Source organism: Argiope bruennichi, chromosome X2 (genome assembly GCF_947563725.1).
Source record: "Argiope bruennichi chromosome X2, qqArgBrue1.1, whole genome shotgun sequence".
Taxonomy (NCBI): domain Eukaryota; kingdom Metazoa; phylum Arthropoda; class Arachnida; order Araneae; family Araneidae; genus Argiope; species Argiope bruennichi.
This window is the reverse complement of record NC_079163.1, coordinates 13739200-13764574: the sequence shown is the minus strand read 5'-3', so window position 1 is coordinate 13764574 and position 25375 is coordinate 13739200. Positions and strand designations below refer to the sequence as shown.

Here is a 25375-nt window from a genome sequence, read left to right as displayed (position 1 = left end):
AACAAAATTTTCTACAGCTTTGAAATTATATTTATGATGAAAAGGGGTTGATGCACTGTAACTGAAATGTTCTGGAAATTAATAATCTCTGTAATTGATATTTTTATTTATACATTTTTGAACTTGAATTCTTAAAGATAATTGCGCCTCCTTTTTATATCTTTTAAAGAAAGATATAAAAAGGAAATGCAAAGGAGGGCTTGAAGGTATTAAGCCCTTAATAAGGATACCTTCCAAATTGGCTGAGCCAAAATAGATTTGATAGGAATAACTCATTTTCAGTAGACATTGATTTTAGAACAATATAAATAGTTTAACAAAAAATCAAGTGTCGGTTATTATTTGAATAAAGTAATTATAATCTGTGTATTTTATATGTGCGATCTGTATATGCGTGTTTCGAAAATGATTTATTAATTGTGTTAAGATTTTGATATTTTTCATTTTATTATAATAAGGGAATATTTATATAAGGGGAATGTCAAAATCAATATTTAAAATAAATTTTATTGCACACAAATATCACGCATTGTAACAAAAATATAAAGAAAATATTATTCATTATTTCGGAAAATTATAATAATTTAACAATGCTTAATGAAGGCTCATAGAAAATTATTGATGAAATTTTATTTCACTCGAAAGTATGAAAAACAAATTAAAATTTAAATAATTAATTATTATTTATGAGATGTTTTGTGTTTTAATTGCATTTGACAGTTCTATCGCAATAAAAAGAATTTTTCTCAAATGAAACTTTTATCACTGAATTTAAAAATAAATGCCTAAAATATGTTTTCCATTAACTTTGCATTTCAGCATCATAATAACAGATAATTATAATTTTCAATACTATGCAAATGAGAAATGACCCTCTTATTGGAGTTTAAAAATCAAAATTTTATTCATTCATCGATTATTCTTAAACTAATTCATGTATGGAAATAGATTAGCATTTCAAATAATTTGAATTAAAACCTTCCCAATCATTTGCATCTCTAGTTGTATTTTAAATTGCTGTAGAAAGTGATCTTCAAATAAAACTGCTCCATATGAAACACGACTTTCCAGTTAATATGTCAAAACAAGATGCCTCTTATTATGCTAATGACTCGAATATTCGAGCAATAGTAAGAAATATTCCGTAATCAATCTTGTCAATTGCTGAAAATCGTGTAGACTTTCATGAATAATTCATTTTTAAAAATAAAAAAGAATCGGATCAAAAGTAAGTTAACAGTTAATTTTTTTATCTCAAGGTTTTGTCATGCTTTAACGATCAGGTTTAATGATGGCGGGTGCTTTAAAAACTGGTAATTCAATTTAAAAAGTACACATTTCACTGCACATGATTTCGATCTTTATAGGCCTAAGAAACAACCCTTTTATATAAAAACAACAAAAAAATCTTTGTTGGTGGATTTTAGTAGCTTAGATTAAAAGCACGTCATAAAAGAGAGGTTACTTTTTACTACGCTTTAATAAATGGGTTCTTGACTTCGGTTTCAATCAATCTTTTAATTTTTACATAATACTCTGATTAAAATGAACCAGTAAAAATAATGATGGTTTATAAAGAGTTTATGATCTTTTGTTTATTTTCGTACTATATGAACACTATAAAACATCTCTCATTTTACATTTATCAGTGCCATAGGAACATATTTATCTATAGAATACTTTAATTTTGTTTTGTTAATATTTTTAATAATTTCGTTAATTATTTTTTATACTTGGAAAAAATAGATTCTAATAGTTTGTTGAAAGTAAAAAAAAGCAAACTTAGCTTTTATTAATCGGTAAGATACTTGACACATAAAAAAGTATAATATTTTGTATTTCTCAGCATTTGAATGTTTCATATTGGTGCATTCACTTTCTTCTATTCAAAAGTCTCCCCAAGACAAATTAATATGAGATACTTTAAGTATCATTTTAAAAGCGCTAGAAATAATTCATATTCTTTGTAGAATATATTAAAATTTTGAAAATGGATACAGATCAATTTATATTTTAGACAGATTAGATTTAGATAGATATTTTAGATTTAGATAAAAATGGAATTTTCTTCTTTAGCATATGAATTTATTTTAAAAGCATTTTGTCCCTTTTTATATTTAGTCTTTTGTATCTTTTCATTTCATCATAAATGAACCTCTAATTACAGTTAGTAAATAAATCTAAATTTTCGAAATTTATTCATTTATGTGCCTTTGAAAACTATTCAGAACCGAAAAAAAAAATGTTTACTGAAGAAACTAAACGTGTTTGGTCAACTGTTGTGCTATGGAGGCGTGTTAAAATTTAAATTTACTACAGAATGGGGATATGCATTAGGCTCTATTGTTGTTTGCAATGAACATCATAGCTTTTGAAAGAAATTGATGATATTTGTGAAAATAACAAAATGGCTCTTTATATTGATATTCATTTTATAGCAAATTTTTCTTTTCTTTGCACACCTGTACTGTTAAAATTTTTGGCATTCTTATCATAGGAATAGAAGATCCCAAGCATCCAAGATATTAAAGGCAAGAAAGGGTATAAGTTTTAAATACTCTTTCCCTGTGAGTATAACAAATTGTAGCAGGAAGCTTCTTTAGAGATGCATTTAAAATAAAATTGTCGAAAAGTTAATTATGTTCAGTCACAAGAGTCTCGGATAAAACATAAACAAGAGTTTATTTTGATACATGATGCAATTTTTGTGAAGGAAAAATTTAAAAAATTTGATGACTCCAGTTATGATGACTCTTTGATGTCAAAAAGCAGAAACCCTGGAATTATTAGAAGAAAATTCAGAAGAAAAAAAAATAAAGGTACTACACTTTTTGGTTATCTTTTCTAGATCTTTATCTTTAAATGGTCTAAATAAGGCAAGAAAACTTGCTTAACTAATACATTTTATGGAAAAGTGTACTTAAGAGCCAGAAAAAGAGATATTCGCACTTCTCAGCATCATGATTTAACTTTAAAGGTAAAAGACTTTTGCGAACTAAAATGCACTGCTAATATTAATGGCCTTAAGTCGGATCCATTCCGTTACAGGAATACAGAAATAAACTTTCCACAATCCATACATATTAGTCTAAAATTTTTATTAATTCGGAGAAAATGGATGAGATTAAGAAAACTCTTATTTACTTCCCTGATGTCGGAAGTAGCAATATTATTCATTTTTTACTAATTATTTTCATTAAGTAATGAAGCATTTTACCTCTTAATTTAACACATGTAGATCCTCTTTATCATAGTTTTATAATGTAAAATACTTTTAAATTGATTTTGACTGTCACACATGTTTTTTTTAATAAAAACGTACGTTTATAAACACAAAAATTATAATGATAACTTTAAATGTATAAAATCATTTAGCCAATCGTAATTGTTTTTATTTAAATACACTAAGCCTCATCAGGAAGGATAACAGTAGTTCAATTATTCCATTATTCAAGGAATATAAACAATATTAAGATGACTTGGAATTTCTCGTCTTGATTTCAACTTGCTTATTTATCGCATCTGTACATTTTAAGATTTTTTTTCAGTAAGTGTCGTAGTATGATTAGTAAAGGGTACAAAATGGAATTAAAAATGTATTTTAATTAAATATTTTTTGTTATTAGAAATTCTACTATTTTCTGATAAAAAAGAATATGAGCAATTTTTTTTTTAAATTAAGTGGTAAGTACACTTATCAACAAACATTATTATCCAAAAGTTATTATCTTTTTCAGTTTGATCTAAATGATTACCGTTTAGTGTATTTATCAACATTAATTTAATCAATTTATTATCTAATCAGCAAATTTTTGTTGTTTTGTTACTTTACAAACTGAGTTTACCGTCATTAAATAAAGAAAAAGCAAATGAACAAGAGGTCATTTTATTCACGGCCTGTAAGGAGATAAATAAAATGATAAGAGAATAAAATATATTAAATGATTTCCATAAATACCTTCTAAGCTGGTTATATGATTCTAGAAATTTTTTTCCGGTGCATTAGCAAATACATTTTTTTTCAAGTAATTGAAATAAATCTATATTTAATAATATGTAAATGTATAATTTAAACTGCATGTGATCCTTTAAGAAAGTTCTTAATACCACATAATTCAGCAATTAAAATCGTCAAAATTAATATATTCAGTTTTCTTGCAGAATAATGGTACATTTTACTTAAAATGTTAGCGTACCAGGGAAAAGTTACTAATTATGACCGAAAGGGTCAGTAGACTGTATAAAAGTTTAGATTTTGTAATTAATTTAGTAATACATTTATTAACTGAAACAACTTAAAATACAATTTATTACATCCTTTAAAGTATGCCTGCCTCTAATGGTTTAGAAATTTATTATGAGACCACGATTAGAGTGGACACACTGTGAAACATCATTAACTTAATAATATTTATATATTTATGTGGGCCACATAATGAATAATGAGGTACTATGGCAAAAAGTGTTAACAGAGTGTCACCGATGAATGTCACTTTTCAACAACTTAAATTTTAAGGAAATTAAAACAAAAATATGGTAATGAAGTATTTATGCTTTATACGATATATCTTTTGTGATAGAATTAATAACTTAACATAATCAAGAAGGTATATTGTACAAAGTATGCATAATTTATTACCATATATTTAAAAACATTGTTACAAGGGGACAGAAAATACAAGTTTATAATTACGTTTTAAAAATAGATGAATTAAAATTATATACAAATTTATGCTTCTGTGGAATTAAATAGCTGAACATGTTTGAAATTAATGATGGAGTAATTTTCATCTGTCAATCATTACGGACAATGATCTATTGTAAAACATTTTATATAATTAATTTATGTAAGATATTGAAAGGTTAAACGGCCACTTAGTGATATGTGTCATTTAAAATTTTTTATACAAAAAGCTTTACTGCCTGGAATTGAAAAGGCTAAGAAAATTTTATATTAACTTTCTCAGTTGAATTAATTCTATAACCGTTCCTATTTATAAAAAAAAATCTAAGCTTACTTGCTTCCAGAGAGACTGTTTTTATTCTTATTTCTCTTGCCTTTCTTTTACTTGTAGTTATTGAATAGAAGCGATATACTGTACAGTTGAATCTTATAAGATTCTTAATGCTGAGCAAAATACTAAATGAATATTTTCAAAACAGTTATGATTCTTACTTTAATCGTAAAAGATTTCATAAATTGTATAAAAATAAAGCCGGTGATTCTAACGCTGCTAATTTGCTCAAAATTCAAATACATTACTCTAAAACAATTATTTTGTCTTATTTAGTTGTGTTTTTTTGTGATGATTTCAAACTTGTGCTCAAAATTCAAATATATTATCATAAACAATTATTTTGTCTTATTTAGTTGTATATTTTGGTGATGATTTCAAACTTTTTGACAGCTTTAATATTTGGCAGAATTTAGAAAAATACTTGACTTTTTATTTGAATTTCTAAATTTATAATGAAATTATTTCATGTATTAATACATTTGTATTATTTAGAAAAATATTTAAATTGTAGCTTTTTATAATTTGATTCTTTTACTTAATTAAGATAGAAATCAGTAGAAATGAACTGTTAGAGAAAACTATGAAAGTGACCGAATTAATTTCACGAACAAGTACTTCAAAGATGATTTTCTTCGAAATGCCATATTTTCACTTGAATATCAAAAGTAGATACAATAATTCTTTTAAAAACATAAAAATGAGAGATATCACTGATAGTTATATTTTCACATTTTTTTCTACATTCTCTCAACTATCGCAAATTCCTGATATTGAATTTTATTATAATATTTTTTAATTATATTAAAAAACAGAACAATTTACTAATATTTATATTCTTCACTTTTTTAAAAACTTTTTTTTTCCAATGGCGGCGAGTAACGTCTGAATTATATAGAAATATCTTTTTTTTTAAATATTTAAAGAACTTGAACTTAAGAGTAACTAATATAATATTCAAGACGAGTTTCTGTGGAAATAAATTCAATGAATTAATTGTGTTAATTTGGTAATTTTAAATAGATAATACTGTGTTTCACATCATTACATTCTAATTCATCTGGTATCTTAAACATGAATTACTTTTTTGTTTACATCATTACTTCTTGCATCGTAATTAGGTTACCTCAGCAAAATGCAATTAAGTGGCGTCCCGATATTCTTGCTAACTTGACGACCCTTGTCAAGAACTAATGAATTGACATCGAACGAATTCCGCTTTGACAGACATGGAAACCACCACTGCTGAAAGGATCATATGAGATAAAATAAAAATTTCTAAAGCCATAATAGTTAAAAAGTAATGAATATGCAATTTTGATGATGGCTTATTGCTCGTGGATGGTTTGGTGGCTATCCAAGTCATCTGCACACTAAGACCTCACCGCTGTATCCCATTTAAACGAATATCGATCAAAGATTTTCTCATTAAGGCCCCATCCCCACCAATTCGCTTGAATAGACAAGAAAAGAGGAAAAAAAAAAAAAGGAGGGGGGGGGGAAAAGAGAGAAAGAAGGAAAAAAAAAACCTACACTGTCGAAAGTGCCGCTTGCCCTTTTAAATAGCGATAGTAGGGCTAGAATACACAGGGAGTTAGAAATACAGCTCTTGGTAGAAAAAGAGTTTACTCAGGCTCCTAATGAGTGCTGTCGTTACAATCTCTGCTCTACTGTTGCATCAAGGTACAAGACTTTTACTCAGACCTGCATTATTTATCAAGGAATAAATGGCTTTCAAAAGACTTCGAAACGTTTCCCCCTGTTTTCTTACACTGGAGTTCTGATGGTCCTCTCATTTTATTTTTTAAATTCCTGATGATTTTTTAGCGTCTTATTTTCTACTTTTGATTTGTTTATCTCTTCAATAAATGAAAAGTCCAGAAATAAGTAAGATCTTGAAATCAAGAGATTTATTTATTTTTATGGTTACACTATTGAAAATTTCTAAAATTTCCATTCATGGGAAATAATAACGAATTTTTCAACTATAGAGTCTTTAGAATACTCCCTTCTTCAAGCAATTTAAGTGTGGATATTTTTTATCAATAATAAAAAAGAAATTTTGTGAATGTTATAAAATATATTTAACTTATTACGTAAATTGTAATAATGTTACATTTTTTAATTGTGTGTTTATCCGCCAATTGAATTTTGTGTTTTGTATGAATAATTTTAGTGGTAAAGTTGTTCTTTCTTTTAGAATTGTCTACTCACTTTATTAAAAACATTTCTGTTATAATAATAGAAAATTTCAAGATAATTTTCCTTAGTAATTTGCTTTAACTGAAATTGATATTTTTTTTTCTCTTAAACACCTGATCTTTATTTCTAAAACATAGTTAAAAAATATTTTCAACTCCATTTTTCATTTCTATTATCACAATAAAACCAGAAACATCTACCATTTTTTGAAAGAAATTTACATTTTGGAACTTATAAAAAAGCATTATTTTGAATTTTTAAGGGAAAAAATTAATACAGTTCTGATAGACGATGCAACCTCAAGATAGTGTAACAAGTGAACAAAATTCATTTGCTTTTGTGCATTAACTAATATTTCAGATCCTATTAAAATTTATACAAGAAAATTTAGTATGTTTCTTTTAATTAGGGTTTTAAATCTGTTCTTCAATTATTAAAAAAAAACATCCTGTAATGTGCAACACCATTTTTAAAAGATTCACAGAAGATCGTTTTTACTGTATAGAGAAAAATATTTTAAACATTTTATTTTGAAACTTCAATTATAATTCTAATAGAGAAAAAGAAGAAAATGCATTTCTGTTATTAGCAAGTTTAAGCAAAATCACGAAGTCAAATTTCAATGTTTGATAATGATGGTTGTTAAAAAATATCAAAAATTCAAATCACTAAGGAAGAAAGCGAATGCTGTTTTCTTTGAATGCCACGTAATGCATAGTAATTACCCTTCTTCATATTCAAAGCACAATGTTATCAAAGTCATAGATACAATCATGTCTTTTGGAGCTTTACCCTAAGCTGAAAGTATGGCACTGAAAATGCCAAGTGCAAGCATGGTTAACTCGCCATTCTTACGACCATAATAAATTCTTCAATTTTAAAAGATGAGGACAAATTGCTATTGCTGGTAATGCTGTTTGCAGTTCTGAAACGAATTCTATACGTTTAATCTGGATTTTTTTTTATACAAGATTTTCTTGAAGTAAAAAAGCTTTTCTTAAAAGAAGTTTTTAAATCTTTTGAAAAAAACCTTTTTTTTTTAGAGAGAATTACCTTCGTAAGATACTTGATGATCGATTTTCACTACTAAACACCCAAAGTAAACAATTTCTTCTCCTCTGTTTTTTGATATTGATAGGCAAAGAGATTATACATAACAAGAAGCGGAAATTTCATTCTAAATAGAACATTTTTATTTAGAGATTTTGAGTTTGAAAAGATCAGAGTGATAAAAGACACTTTTCTCAAATTATATCTGAAAAAGACGAAGTAAATGTGAAATTTTTTCTTTCATTCTAAGTAAATGAATTAACTATTTATTGCAATTTTTAATTTATTTTGTTCATTTTTATTTTATTTGACTTTCAAATAATATACAAAACCTACATAGCAACTAATATTAATGACAAATTATTTTTAAGTTACACTTCATGCATATTTGTGCTTCGATACGTTTCATTTACATAATATACATAATCCTAGTTCCCTTTTTTGGATTAATTACCTTAATATTAGACTAAGCATAAGGATGGACCCAAAAATAAATTGTCGAGGTAAAGAGGGACGAAATTCAATTGTGTTTCTATGATTTTGTAATTTTTCTTCATCTATTCTCAACTCCATCCATTTAGCTATTAAGTATTCTACTTCTTAAGGGCAATACAATGTATTTTATCAAAATTGGTTTATAACATCAGTTAGTACCTTCTTTACAAAGTAAACAAAAATTTTAGTTCTAAACCTCTATCTTAATTTTCGCGCATCATTTTGTTGAAAAATTACTATATTTGGATGTTGATATGCAGCAAAAGAATATCTATGCCTGAAAAATAACCTCCATTAATTTTCTTTTTAATGGTAAAACATAGCAAAACTAAACTCGTAAACTATAATATCATTTGATAGCAAAGAACGAATGGTAAAAATACAGAATAAAATAAAAATAAAACACCCGATGATTAAGAAAATACTTTTAATGTTAAAGTATCTATATGTTCCGTCTTGCATGGGAATTTATTATTTTTTCTCACCAGATTATACTTAGAAGTTTTATTTATAGGTTCTCAAGGGAGAACTTCAGCATTACCGACCTAATCCTCTATGTTGACCAAAAACACTTAGTAAGGATCAGACGAATCTTCTTAATATTTCAGTTACCCTAAAATCGGTAAAATACATTAAAGAAATGATAATCCGCCATCTTGTCAGCTTATCTCATTTTCGCTACTTAACGACAGCAAAATACATAGAAAGTAGTGACATAAGTAGGATTAAAACCTTGCGTACGAAATCAATCGTTTATGTCTACGAAGCTAAATATTAAAACCAGGAAATACTTCACAGAGTTCAATAACATTGAAATAAATCGTTACCATTCTGAAAAATCTAAAACTATCGGCGTCGTGAGTGAATAAAATTATTTTTCCTAATGCTGAAAATATGATGTTGTTTCAAATCCTGCATAGTAGAAAATACGTCAAAGAATTAGCTATACCACTAATATTAAAGGCGAGTAAATAAGTTTAGTTATCGATATAATTTCATGTATTGATCATTAAATTATTCAGATTGTATATAATATTATTTTTATCTTTTTACGATACTTTTTCATGGATTGACTTAAGTTTGATACGTATAATTTTTTCTAACTGGAAGATTGATCCACATAGTGATACATTGACTTCTCTTCTTTGGAAAATCACATTCTTCCTACTATAATTTTTTAGACGGATATTGACTTCACATTTTTCCCAGAGCCTGAAAATTTAAAAGATATTGCTGATCATAAGCATCACGGTGAGATTCCGCCGTTGATTCAGAAGCGATCCTATTGCTCTTAATGTCCGAGTTATCCCATAAATATGGCTTTGAAGTATCATCTGGTGAGATGATAAAGTAAAATACCATATCAGAAATTTATGAAACTTATAGATGTTTTAATAGCTGAAGGATTTTATTAAATATATATATTTTTACTTTCTGTATTCTTGTCATTTTCTGTTTGCTAAGAAATACTATTCTATCGTTTTAAAGTTTAGTTTTGCAGTGTGTTACTATAAAAAGAAGATAAATGAAACTGATATTTTTTAGGTTTAAATAACATTTTATAATATACATATAGCAACTATTGTAATTCATCAACAGAACGATGCTTGAAAAATATGATGATACATAATACTGTATAGTAACTTCATTGGATTACTATACTGTATAGACGGACTTACTGATAGATTACTATGGATTACTATAGATACTGTAGCTGGCATTATACATTTATAATACCTTTTTCGCATACTGTATAGTAATTTCATGCAGTTTTAGATTACTTTGCAGAGAATCTGCAACTAGGGGGTATTAAACAATTTTGATAAAATATAGTTTATTGCTTATAAGAAGTAATTAACTTCTGGGTCTGTTATAAACAGACGGAGATAAATATAGATTTAATTTAAATGAATGAAAATCAGTCAACTTTTGTCATTTTTATGATATTTAAATCTCATGTGTGAACAGAACATACTAATAAATGCTACTCATTTTTCCCCTTTATAATTCTTGCCAAAATGTAACTTTTCTGTAGTTAAGCGAAAAATTGTTTGATTTTTTTTTCGGTCCACCCTACTGGGGATCTTCTATTTTATTTTAATGTTTCATTATGAAGGGTCCATGGGAAAACAATAAGGAGACTTAAAAAAAAATTCTGGAGGAGGAAAGAAAGGTTTTTATTCGTTGTATTTCCCCAAACGTCTAAAAGTTGTAGCGTACAATTTTAATGGAATCTTATCATCCTTCCGTTATCATTTTAGGATATTCTAATACTACATCCATCGAATTTAGGGCTGGATTTGAAACTTAAAAAGCAGAAAAAAATGGACAAGAAGAATTTTTCCTCACAGTGTTTTCAAACCTGCTTCTTTTTTTCTTCACATTTAATATTAAAAGTAATAAAATAAAAAAAAAATAAGTAATAATATTTATTATTTGTTAAATTTTGTGATATTATTACAAAATATTATTATTTATGGGTAAATCATTGTAAATGTATTAAAATTTACTTCAAATTGTTTAATCAAGTGTTTCTATATAAAACGAATTCATAAATAAAAAAATAAAATCGAAAAACAATTCTTCCATAAAATTTGTGTTTGTTTATTTTATTAAAAAAAGCTAATATGCACTTACATATTGTTGAAATTTTGCAGACATGAAGTATATATCAAAAATTGTTAATATATTATTCCCATAAGCATATTTTAGTTGTTAACTATATATCATACTTATAATTATTTCAGTCTTAATGTTTAATTTCAAATTTCTAACAATCAAAGCCGGGACACATTTCTGTCAGACTTTGGGCTTAATGCGTCTTGAATATTTGTTGATTTGAAAAGCAGAATTTGTCCTAATATTTATTACAACACAAAAGAAGGATAAATAATAAATTGATATTTTGAATCACCTACTGAATCTCAAATATTTCATATTTGGTATCTAATGGAATATAGAATTGTACTTTGGAAGAAAATGATACGATTTATTACCATATTTATCACATTCTTATAAAATATGACAATATCATATTATATTATTTCCCGACGAAAATTCCCTATTAGTATCACTTTCATTTTCTGTTTCCTAACCAAATAATCGTTAAAGATTTTCGTATCAATAGAAAGTAACTTCTTCCCCAAATACAAATAAAGAATAAAATAACTCACATTCTATCATTACTGAAGTTCTTTCTCTTTTAATAGCACTCATGACTTTCATTCATTTGAGTAAATATTAGGAGCTGATTGAAGTTGACTCTCTGCTTTTATCCTTGGAACAAATACATCTCATATCATCGTACAAATAGAATTTCAGCAATTTTCTATAAACGACATTTTTCGGAAGATAAGTGAGTAGCTTTGTAATTGTAAGGAAATATCACTTTTGCTTCTCTTGGTATTCTGTAAAGTTCTTGAAAATGAAATCTGTTTCCAGGAAAATATTATAAAGTATAAAATACAAATAGAATTTCATCAATTTTCTATAAACGATATTTTTCGGAAGATAAGTGAGTAGCATTGTAATTGTAAGGAAAGACCATTTTTGCTTCTCTTGGTATTCTGTAAAGTTCTCGAAAATGAAATCTGTTTTGAGGAAACTATTATACAGTATCAAAATTTTGCATTCGATAAAGCTGTTTACTTCGCATATATATTTTTATTTGTATAAAAACAGGCCAGTTTCTTGAAGGATTGAATCATAAAAAATTATTAGAATAAAATTTAAAATTTGTATACAGCTAAAAGCAAGTTGCATTTTAAAAAATTCTTTTTGTTTAAAAAATGAAATAAAACATGAAATTTTGTAAGTTTCTGAATTAAACAGTTTAAATAAGAATCAAGCAACAGTTAGTTTTCTGCATCTCACTAATTAAAAAATAAAACTGCAAATAACTATTTTACCATTGCAAATAACTACCACAGACAATTATCGTAATTTCAATCATTTATTACCTTCTAACGTATTTAAAAATCGTTTCTCAAATGTATTTTTTTTAATTTTTCTTCTTCTTTAACTTTTTATTACTCTATTAAGCAATGATTGCAAGTAAACATATTTTGTGACGAAATAAATTAATATTGATATGTAATTTTATTACAATATTACCTTCAAAACTCTATGAAAAAATCGTATAACTATGGTCCAAGTAGATTAGTTGATCTTAGAAACCCGGTTTTTATTTAAGGAATTAGTACAGGTTCGTTAGCTATTCAATTAAGAATAAACTCTGACTAATTAAGTTTAATTCATATCTGAATAAATAAGAAAAAACACTAGGTGGTATTTTGCTTTATAAGCGTGATGTACTTTATAATATTATAAAATTAACATTTCATTTTCCATGACTTCATTATTCGTTTCGAATTATGACAAAGGAATGTGCTAGAAAAATTATAATGAGTAAGCTCTGAAAATTTAGTTTGTTTTTTAAGCTAGTGTGCATAAGTAAACTATACACATTATACTAAATATTACAAAAGTGGAGAGTCAATTTCTTTTTTTCCTAATAAATATGTTTATGCTAGAAATAATCATTTTTCGAGTTGTCTGAAATTTAAATAAAGAAACTGATTAATCTGCGATTTTAAATTCAAATAGTATCAGATGAGAACCCTTAAGTTCATAATTATAAAACTTTTCTGTAAAATAGAATTGTATAAACGGATAACTACTTCGAATCATCAATATAGAAAAAAAGGGATATAATTCCAAAATTACAGTTTTGACATTTTTTGGGATTTTTAGAGTTCAGAGAGGTGATATGTTTAACATTAAAAAGGGGAAAGTTCACTTGTAAACCTTTAGTAAACGCGCTTTTAAATTGATTGTAGAAGAGAGTTGTACTTATAAAAATATAAATTAAGCTAAGATAACTGAAATCTCTTATCCATTTTACATGCATTATTTATTGACTTCTTATAAAAATCTCATACAAATTTTAGTTTTTCAGACACGGAAAGTATAAATCATCAAAATGTTCTAAGAAAAATTATAAGCGATAATGCAAAATTACATTCACAGAAATTTACATGAAAATTTACAAAACAGATTTCTCATTTCCACCTCAAATATAATTTGTTTGGAGTTCCAAAAGAACAGAAAGTAACAATGTAACTAAAGAAATCCTAATCGATTCATCATTTTAACGGAACTCACTGGACATGACATATATATGATTGCCTTGAAGTCTGTGTGTACGTATTATCTTCTAAAACAAAAATCAATCTTTTTTAGTTAGGTTTAATTCACGTATAGAAGAAACGATTAACCATAAAATATTTTTTCGTGTCTTTTCCTTTTATAGCACCTGTACTTCGATTTTTCCCCGGCTTTTTTGGATAAGTCTGTATCATTTGTCATTTTGTACAGATAATTACTCCTAGTAGAAAGCCAGCTTTCCTGTAATGTATTTAACTTCAGGTGCACAGAACAGCTTATATAGATTTTTTTTAATATAGCATTTATAATGCATTTATTGAAGAAAGACAAAAAGATGTTCTTTAAATTTTTAAAAATAAGATAATTGATTAATTACTCTCATTTTTTGCATAATTCAATTTTGGAAACTATTCCACTCATAATCATCGGTTAAATCGTTAAAGGAAATATTTATTTATAATATAATAAATATATTTTTTTTTTGCTGAAGTAAAATACCATGAAATAATTTAATAGATGGAACAGGGATAGTGGAGTAATTTGCATTTCAGATTTATCATTCCAAAATAAATTTCGATTATATTCTATTAGAATTTAACTGGATGAGGACTTTAGGCTAAATAGTACTTCTGAGTTGCGTTATGCGGAATTCAGTTTGCAAAATTCAAGCAAAATGCTTTACAAGGTAGACCATTCGATCTATATCTAAATTGCTCACAAAGATAAAATTATTAAAATATAATTACATTTTTGTATAAAATTTAATCGAATTTTAGTATTTATTCTGATAAACATCAGAATATATCAAAAATTCTTGCAAAACACTCTACGACGCAAAAAAGTACTTCCTATTTCCAAAAGAAATTTCAAAGAGAAAAATCTTTATTCATATATATTATATGCACTTTTCAGTTTATGGATGATCTTAAATTTTCCAAACGATTATAATTTCGCATTGAGAGAAGATAAAATAAACGCCTAATAAGATTGAGAAATAAATAGCTCGTTTTTTTCCAATTAATTTTGAAATAAAGCTTATTTCCCGTGTTGAATATTTAGATGAAATTCTATGATCCTTTATAACATCAAAGAAGAAACTATAGGATATAACAATAATTAATAAGATATGGAAGAGAAGTTTAAAGAACAGAATTAAAAAAAGGAAGAAAAACTAAGGAATGGCAAGCCAATTGAAATATCAAATGCATCAACCTTGATTAACTACGACTCAAACATATCTTCCACAAGATATTTCACATTGATATTACTTACTGGCGACTCCGATGAGTTTTACTTGTTTATTCCTAGATAACTGTATTCATAAGATTTACAAAAACTCCATATCTTTGAAACATACATCGGTTTATGTTCACGTGCTATATGTAACATATCTTTGTGGTCCTGAGGATAGTGACTTAATTTCATTCCTAAACTAACGCAAAAATGAAATTTATTCAGTTCCATGTCTTTCCAAACCAAGAATTGCATTACTCGACCAGTTGTAAATACTAGTCGCAGTAATTTTGTATAAACGACTAATGAAAATACTATTCTCTCTAAAATGTTTCAGCTATTAGTTTTTATCAACATGCCGAAGAAATTAGTGATAGTAAGGACAATTTTCTAGATAAAGTAATTTTTTTACATGCAGTGTCGTTCTCATGACAGTATTTTATTTAAGGATTTTGAAATGATATTGGTGTGATTACTACATTAATTTATTTAATTTTGTTTAAAAGAAAAAATAAAGCTAACAAGTGTTTGTCTATGACGTATATTTATAATTAGATTCAAATTCAAATGTTTAAGATATATTGTTGTTATCATTTCTTTTATCTTTCAGAGTAAAATGCTTATCATGTAATACTCTGTCTGTCTGTCTCTCTCTCTCTATCTTAAGGCATGTGACTACATTCGTGATGAATTTTTAAAAAGCGTTTTAAAATAGTTATATTTTTAATATTTGCATAAAAATAATTAAAAAAGCATCTATAAAATCAAAATATACCAATTAAGTAAAAAAAGGTTTTAATTGGAAAAAATGGTTTTATTTTGGCTAAAAAGAGGTATCAATTAAAAATATACTTGTTTAGAGGTTTATCAAACGATTTGCTTAAAAGTTAGCAGATAGATTAAGAAATGTATTATCTAATGTCTGAACTAAAAACTAAGCTGCATCTCTATTCATTCTTTAAATATTGGAATTATATTGATAAATAACACGGACTTTTATGCAATTTTTGCACATTTTGAAACTCTAAAACATTTACAAAATACTTCTAAATGAATAAATTACTTATTGTCTAGCTCGAGAACAGCAAAACCTATTGTGAAATTATTATCCAAATTTGAATAAAAAAATTGCATTAGATTATAATTTTTTGGAATTTCTAGCTAGAAAATTCTATCAAGTATTAGATTTGAGAAAATATTTTCTAACGATGTAAAACAGCATTAAAAAGTATGCAAATGCAAAAACAGAAATCAATGTAACTTCCCAAAATTAGAAACATAATTATAACGGTATTATGAAAAATACCTGTTCAAACATTAAGAATGTTAAGTAAAGTAAGATGTTTTAATTTTACAAAAAAAAATCGACTTTTCAATGTAGTCTTCTAATTTTAATTTTAAAAAAATCTTAACACATTTAATAGTCTGAATCTAAACCTAATTCTTTAACGATAAATTAAAAAAAAATACTCACAACTCTCCACTTCGACTGTGCATTGTTGCCGATCCATTGGAAAGTATCTCAGATCCATTGGACAGCTGTTTGTAACCGTTAATCTGCAGTAAAGAAACAGTTTATTAATTAAGGAAGTTCAATTAGAACTCACATATTAAAATGCATTACTTTTTTTTTTACCTTAACGTATTGAAATGACGAGGAAACGTGTTCAAATTAATAAAAAAAATAAAGAAAACTGGTTTTTAATTACATGTAAAAGAAAAATAAATTTGATCCAAATTTTTATCTCAACGTAATTTTACAAATTAAAATGAGATCTAAATTAAAAAACGGAGCATTAAAAAATTAAGATTCGTCTTTTATCTTAAAAGGAAGCGATTAATTACACTGTCCATGCCTCAAATAGTAAATCTAATTTTTCATATTCGAACGCATTATTGCCGCATTATGTTTCAGAGCTCACAAAATGCATTTTTATTATTACCGTCATGTCATAGTAATGAGGAAAAATAATTGTTTTTTCTTCATCGGTTCTAATTAAACCAATTAAGGCAAAAAAATAAGTCTGGACCGCATCAAAGTAGTGATCTTATCTGTTATGACGCGAATAGGTAATTACATAAATGTGGGAAGGAAAAAAATCGCGAATGTTTTCTTTAATGGTGCTTTTGGGATAATATAAGATATTTTCGCATTTAATCTTTCGGTTTATCATCAATCTTTTCCGTTTTATATATTATTTAGTTCTTGGATTCGCTTGGTAAAGCGTTTTTGCAGTCAGCTAAGACAAACTGCATCTTTCAGCTGCATAAAAATAATACATTTTAATAAGTTTTAAAGAAAATGCTCGATTGAAATTGCTTTGATTATATTAGTATTTTTAACAAAAGATAAAATTGTACTTGTTTATTGTTAATTGGTGCAGAAAAAAAATCCATTTAAATAACAATGAAAATATATTCTAAATATACTTATATTTTAGATAAAACTAAATAATATACTTTCAGTTCCATTGCAAGCAAACATATTAATTCTTTTTTTTTTCATAATTTAGTATAAGGTAATATTTTCATAATACTGATATACTTATTCAAAATTCCAGCTTACTGCAAATAGCTCCTAATGCTTAAGACTAAATGGAAAGTCACGAATTACTTTCTAATCTGATATATATATTGGGCTATTGTGATGAAAAAGCACAACTTTAATGTGTAAAGTTTGGTTTAGAAATTTCGGTTTCAATTAGCTTTCAGCATTGAGGACTTATTAACATGTATAAGCACAGGAAATTATTTTTTTTAATCTGCCTTTTTTTATTAATTAAAAAGATAGCTTTATAAATGGAAACAATATTTTATAAATTAGCATTATGAAGCAGCTATAAAAACAATTATCCACATATTAAATAAGAAAGTATAAGTTGTAGTATATTGAGAGAAACGTGTATAAAAAACTGGTTAGTTGAGCAAAATGCAATGCATCTTCTAAATTAGTCTAAATATTTTTATTGCAGGAAGCCAAAATGCATTAGGCTGATTGGAGTGAGACATTGATTTTCCAATTCGCCTAACAAAATGGCTCATGCCGTCATACAGTCATTTTCGTAAAAGTTATATTCGTATTATATATTATAATATCAATTATATTATTATATATTTCATACAATAATTTTTATAAAAGTGATAAAAGTTACAGACATATTTATTTTAATCAATGGCTATGACTCAAAATATTTCTATCATTTGGATTTCGAATTTTAAAATGTGGTTGTGCAAGAAAATATTTTTATTCTCAGAGTGCTATCCTGTCCGATGCTGTTATTCATAACTTAGCAGTAGTTATTTTTTATATTTTATAAATTATATAGAAATCAACTCTAATCACAATACCTACACATATAAAAGACCAAGCCCTGTACTGTAGAGCATGGAAGTTAATAAAATATTTCTGTTTAAATTTATCGTTAAATTAATTAATGGACGCATGATTCCAAAGAAATAAAAATACTCTTTTATTTCAGTCATGACCTCGTGAAGTTTGCGGGTTTGAAACTTGAAGCTTAGGTGTATATATGAATCTAGTGCTTTTTAATTATCTTTTAGTCGAATGCCTACCAACTGGTGTGACGAGGAATTATGCAGATCAGATCCTTGTCATCTAATCACGATTCAAAATTACTTGGCCATTCCCGAAATTAGCCCTCTCTTGCGTGAATTGCACAACACTAATTTATTCGAATTAAGTTAACTTAAATTATCATATTGGATTTTGCGCTATGGTGAACTAAAAATAGAGTTTTGACGATATACAGGCCTGCTCTAAAATTTAAGAACTTAAAATATCCCTTAGAAAATAAACTTGATTCATTTCATGGTTTCTTTTATAAAACATTATCGATTCACGGTCATTACTTTAAGGAAATGTTCATTTTTTTAAGGAAATATTAAAAGCGATTACATGACACATTTTCTTTGCAGTACTTTTAATAAAGTACTTAATCTGAAAGCGAAACTGATTTACAAATAAAATGAGCAGAAAAAAATTTCATTCTGAAATTCAATGGGGATAAGAGGAAAATTTATTTTTTGCATGAATACGTAATTTTTTATATTAATAGGAGCTCATTTTTTTTATAACTGCTGCTTTATTACTTTTAAATGCTTAATTGTTCTCAGGTTTGTTTTCCAAAATAATATTTTTAAACATTAAAATATAAAAATTTTTTAAAGAAATTAATGAAATATTTAATAATCTGTAGCAGAAGTGATTTTCATTTCTTTTTTAATGAATAAATTTAATTTTGAATAAAGATTCGTTCAAGCAAGAAATAAATTTTAAAGTCTGATACTCCGTGAAAATGTAAACGATGTTAAGAGGAAAAATAGACCAAAAATCTTAAAACTATCACAGTGGATCTGAATAAATTGATGAGCAAAGATATAAGATAAGATGGAATATTGTTTACTACTTATTTACGTGTCCACAACGCATGACACTTTTGAAAAACGATTGCAATCTGTGAAAAATGTTTTCTTCAAAGGTTTGCATGTCACTTCATTGTCTTCAAATGACAACAATAAATATATCTTGTCTTTGTCTCAGATGCACCGATGACAGTGAAGCAGAAGTACATGTCATCGATATGCACGATACAGTTATCACAAAAAATGAATAATAAATAAAATAAACTACCATTTATTGCCAGCAAGGGAGTTTTTCCCAAAAACTTCATTTGGATAGTAACAACTTGCATTTTATTGGCAAAAAAAGTATCCTATTAATGTTTACTGATTTTGTCATGCTAGTTCTGTAATCAAAATAAGATAAGCATCATATGATAAAAATATTTTAACAGCCATTATTAATGTAGTATTAATAATTACTTCGAAAAAATAGGGACACATTTTTAGTGATCTTACATAAGCGTGAGCAATACTGTTAATAAAAAACACAGAAATTAAACAAAAGAAAACCTTAATTGGAAAATGTACGAAAAAAAAAGAAATTCGTAAATAAAATAAGTCAAACTTTTTAGGATTGCATTATTAAACATTCATTGCATCGTACTTAAAACACATCCATTAAGAACAACGCGAATTACCTTTGTCGAATCTTAATTTTGAGTTGATGTTGAAAGAATTGATGACATGTTTTGGATGCGTCAATGCATTCATACCTGCAAATTTCTCAACTAAATTATAAGTCTTAGCATGTTTATGCCAATAATTCAAAATTAGTCATGTTTAATTAGAATAGAATCCCTGTTTGAAGATATAAAGGAGCTCTGTAAGATTTCGCAATTTTCAACAATGATAGTACCTAACCTGCAACCTTTCAATCTTCAGTACGAAACCGAAGAAAGTAGCTTTGAGCCAAGAAGTATTTTAATATATAAAACTTCAGATATGACGATCTTTTGGTGAAACAGTATCTAGTTTTCTGGGTCAACTCATGACATAATTTATACACTTTAAGCAATCTGAGTCTACTTGGAAAATGAAAAGACAAAGCCAATAACAAAACCAATGATTTAGAAATTAAAAGCCTGAAATTTTCATCGAAATATTAGTTTTCAAAACTGTTTTATTATTATTATTATTATTATTTACGTTGAAGTACTTTTTAAAAATAAACTGAAAGTAAAATTAAATTTTTATTTCTTAGAAAAAAATAAATAAAAAATTAAATGTATTCTAAACTATGTTATTATGTTATTATACTAACATCATAAATAGCATCAACTATGACTGAATTGAATTTCGAATTATGTGTGTATTTGTACTCTTAACGTATGTGCGAATACATGCATGAATTATGATTTTTGATGAATATAATTCTCAAGATTCCACATGGAGTCTAATTATAATAAACATATAATCGGATATAGAAAAAACTTTAAATCAAATAAATGATAATAAATATGAAAGAAATGTTCTCTGTTCAGATATTTAGTATTTACAATTTGGTTTTTTTTTTAAAAAGTAAACATTAATTGAAAATCAATCATTTATCATATAATGAATTTGGTCTACATGGAATACGTGTATCATAAAAGCATTCAAAAAGCGATTGAATTTTTTCGAAATTTATTTTTTTAATAAAAGTCTTACTTTTTAAAAATTTATATAACCTGCAATTATTGTAAAAGTGATTACATTTCGTCGATATATGAATGGTTTTCAGCAAATATTCGCAACCAATAGTTTATTTTTTTTTACTTCAAAATTCAATAACGTTCTATAAACATTACAAATTAAAAAAAAGTCCAATATGTGCTTTAAAATCCTTAATTTTTTGTAGCTTTAACAAAGTGTTTCTAGATACAAATTAGATAAATTTTATTTCATTGACACATGAATTCAATCATGAGAAATAATTGCATAAAACTAAAAATAATTAAAAATAAAATGTATTTTTTTTAGAATATAGATTCTCTTATTAAAGTAAGACACCAAATTGTTATTGGTGCTATTAATTGTTTTGAATTTTCTTTTTAGATATTAAATGGAAAGAATTCCTTGTAAAAATCCAGTGCATATTTTTTTTTTTTTTTTTTTTTTTTTTTTTTTTACTTATGCATGCATGCATTGGGAGTAAACGGGATCTGTAGCCTTAATAATAATTTTAAAAGATATTACTTATTTAAAAACAGATAGCTTCTTATAATGTGAGTTATTTTTAGACGCATAAAAATGTTTTAACCTGAAGAATTTGGCTAAGATGCGTCCAGATTTCTTTTAAATGTTTGTCTTCTTATAGACCGTTCTTAAAGTTAGTACATGACCTAGACCATTCAGTAATTTTTTATAAGTGCTTTTCTTCGAGAAAAACATTACGTGTAGAAAAGCGAGTGACTCGCGCTTTGGAGACCTCAATTTGACGTGAATGTGCGAAACATTTTGAAAGAAGTTTTCCATTTATCCACCCAGAAAATGGACGAAAAAGTGCAACTTGTCACTTAGTTGGACAAGTTCAGGCAGGGATTCTTTTATTTATATTTCATGTACGTTATTTATTTTCTTATCATTTTTCTAAGAGGCGAAAAAGCTTTTAGGCATTGTAATAGGATCGTAAATTCTGAACAAGTAAATATTTTAGGTTAAAAACGCCTGGAAACAACTGAGTGACACAATACACATTTCTACACATTTCTTAACATCACAAATATCTCAGTATTTGGTATATAATTAAAATTTTTTATACTAACCAATACCATATTTTTTACCACTATATTCATATTTCCACTAAATAGTTTTTAATAGGTAAGAATGAGTACATATATTTATGTTTTTTAAAATATTAAAATATTTTTGAAATAAGAATCAATTTTTTTTAATGAAGTTGAGTTCTATCTATGTTTTAGGGATTGAAAAATAAATATAAAGAGCAATGGAGCTAAAATTCTTTGGAAATATATTACAATTGGAATTTTACTATATATATATATATATATATATATATATATATATATATATATATATTCTTTGTTTTTGAATAGTTCGGGGGCTTATGTCATATATACTGACTTCGTATTTCATTGTCCTATTTACTTCTGTACTTCACTATTATTCTTCATCCTATTGTATAGCATTATTTTTGCTATTTTTTTTTATTTATTTTTAATATATCATCCTATATACAAACAATCTTCAATTCCTTTCGTGAATTATATGATTTGTTGTATTGCAATGTCTTATTTACTAGATGCAGAAGTTTCTATGAATTTTTTAACTGTCGTAGCGTTATAAATCAAGTAAATCCGTATAGGAGAAGGAATATTGGCTGCTAATTTGTAAATATTCATAACTATATTGTTTTATTTTAAATTATATTTCATGAAGCAACTTTGTATTTCAACTTGTTGCATTTTGAACAATGATTGGTGGTGCTCTTAGGAAGTGGTATTACCTGAAATTTATACATAGACAGATAAAATTATCGACTAATGATCATTTGTCTTTTAAACAATATTAAATACATACAACAAATAGCAATTTAATATAGGGTTTTCAGTAAAAGAACGTAAAATACATTATTTATTTATGAAATATTATTTATGAATTTCTTCAAAACTCAAAATTTCGAAATAATGTGCTCTCTTACGCTTAATTTAAAGTTTCTATAGAAAGTATAGTCAACATAGAAAAGTTTTTGTATATGTACAATCTTTATTGAATAAATCTTAGGCGATCTATCGAGGAAATTTTAGACTTGTCATCCAAATGAAATTTTCTTTGAAAATATTTTATTTTATGATTAAAATCTTGGGTATTTTTATGACAGAAAATCAAAAAAGAACAATTAAAGCAAAAAAATATGTATATTGGCATATCTGTCATACAATTCCTAAAGTTTCTTTTTGTGAATTATGTATCATAAAGACAGTATTGATTATAATGTTAACGCTTTGCTGTAATAATAAAACTTAACTTTATTATACAGAGTGCAATGGTAATTTCTTAAAAAAAAAAAATTTGGGTTCTTAAAACAATTGAGATTATTTTAATGACTGTATTTTAATATCGTTTATACGATAAAGCATACAATTACTATTTACTTTTCATAAATATTCACAAATATCGTTGGAAATTAAAGTGTACTCGACTAACAGTATATAAGTATCAATTTCATGTTATTAAAATAATCAAATCCTCCTATCAAAATTTTATCTTTTAAGTTATGTTTCTAATACTCCTTACATATTAAAGCAATTTAATGGCTTTTAAATAATCATTCCATATTTATTTAACTAAAATGATATTTGAATTAAAAATTTATCCACCTAGCTATCCTATTTCAATGAACAAGGTAGTCAGAATATAATGCGACGCGTTTGCAGAGCGAATGTCGAAATTTTTCAACCAAATGCAACCAAATTTAATCTAAATGCTATTTCGTAAATAGCTTTTGATTCAAATAAAAAATATGTGAATTTTTGCCGTCAAAATATGTCATTTCTCGCATAGTCAACCTTGGCCGAATCGAAAAAATCATAAAAATCACTATTTCCATAATGAAATTTATTTTAGTATCGGAATAGTTTGTAGAAAAAATTGTGATTACATTTGGATCGACGGATTTTTTTACATTAGAGTTCCCTACACTTATCATTGTCTTATGGTCCTTTTGTATATCAATATAAAGCAACCAAACAAAATTCTTTAAAAATTTTCATTCTAGATTTGCGAATATCTGCTCACAATATGCATGAAATATTGCTGATAAGGTTGCTTTGTTTGTGTTTAAATCTATTAATTTACTTATTTTATTTTTCAAAATTGTACTAAATAATCAATCATTGGTATATTGTTTATTATGTTCATATAAAAGATATATTTTAAATAAAAGGACATAGGATGAGGTTTTTCTATTTACGAATTATTTTTTAAAAAAAATATTTAGTATATTACTACGGATATATAAAGACATATTCTAACGAAAAATTAACGGTAATTATTCATAGATAAAATAAATAACACATAATAAAGTTGAGTATTAAAATATATTTCAGCTGGTTTGCTTTGTTTTGTAACAACGATACCACCTTATTTCATATATGTACTAAAATGTATCAATAAAAATAATACATATATACTGATTTTATATGGTTCAAATTTAAAGAGTGATAATCTAAAAATTTCATATGCTAAGTTTTCCTTTACAGACATAAAATCTTCTGATTTAAGCGACATGATTAAGCTACTGATTTAAGCGGTTTATATGGTCTGTATATTAACAGGTATTCAGACAATTTAATCTCCCGTTAAAAACATATGTCAGTTATTAACTTCTTTAATTATGCTAATAACTGATTTCAATAATTTTCTATGCATATGAACATATATCAACCACATATAATGCTTGCATGTTATATTTTATATACAAGAAGGATATTATTGAATATCTAGAAATGTTTCCCTTTCTAAATCTGTTCGCGTGTTTTTCCATCAAGATAGCAATTCACTTGTGTTATCTAACAGAAAACAACTGTCTTCTAGTAAGGAAAAACTCCATACATTTAGGTATTGTACAACACTTTCCTGCGACCATCCATTCTGTATATATACATATATCTTGATGATTCAGTCTCACGCACAACACGCAAACCGCTCAACTGGTGGCCATCCATATTATACTCTCTCACGCATTTCTTTCATACATTTGAGAAAAAAAAAAGAATTTTTCTTTCTGCTGGACGAAGGTCTGAAATTGATGCTTTCTTCAACATTACAGACAGCTCAAATCTTTTTCGCGT

General features: G+C 26.3%; 1 protein-coding gene across 1 annotated transcript in view; it reads right to left on the bottom strand.

Annotated features, from left to right (window-relative positions):
- LOC129960267 (gamma-aminobutyric acid receptor subunit beta-like) overlaps positions 1-25375 on the bottom strand; it is a 397888-nt gene that overhangs the window by 216253 nt on the left and 156260 nt on the right. Inside the window, exon 5 of the mRNA XM_056073555.1 lies at positions 16636-16718. Within this exon, the coding sequence (XP_055929530.1) occupies positions 16636-16718 (83 nt within the window). The remainder of the gene's footprint in view (positions 1-16635; positions 16719-25375) is intronic.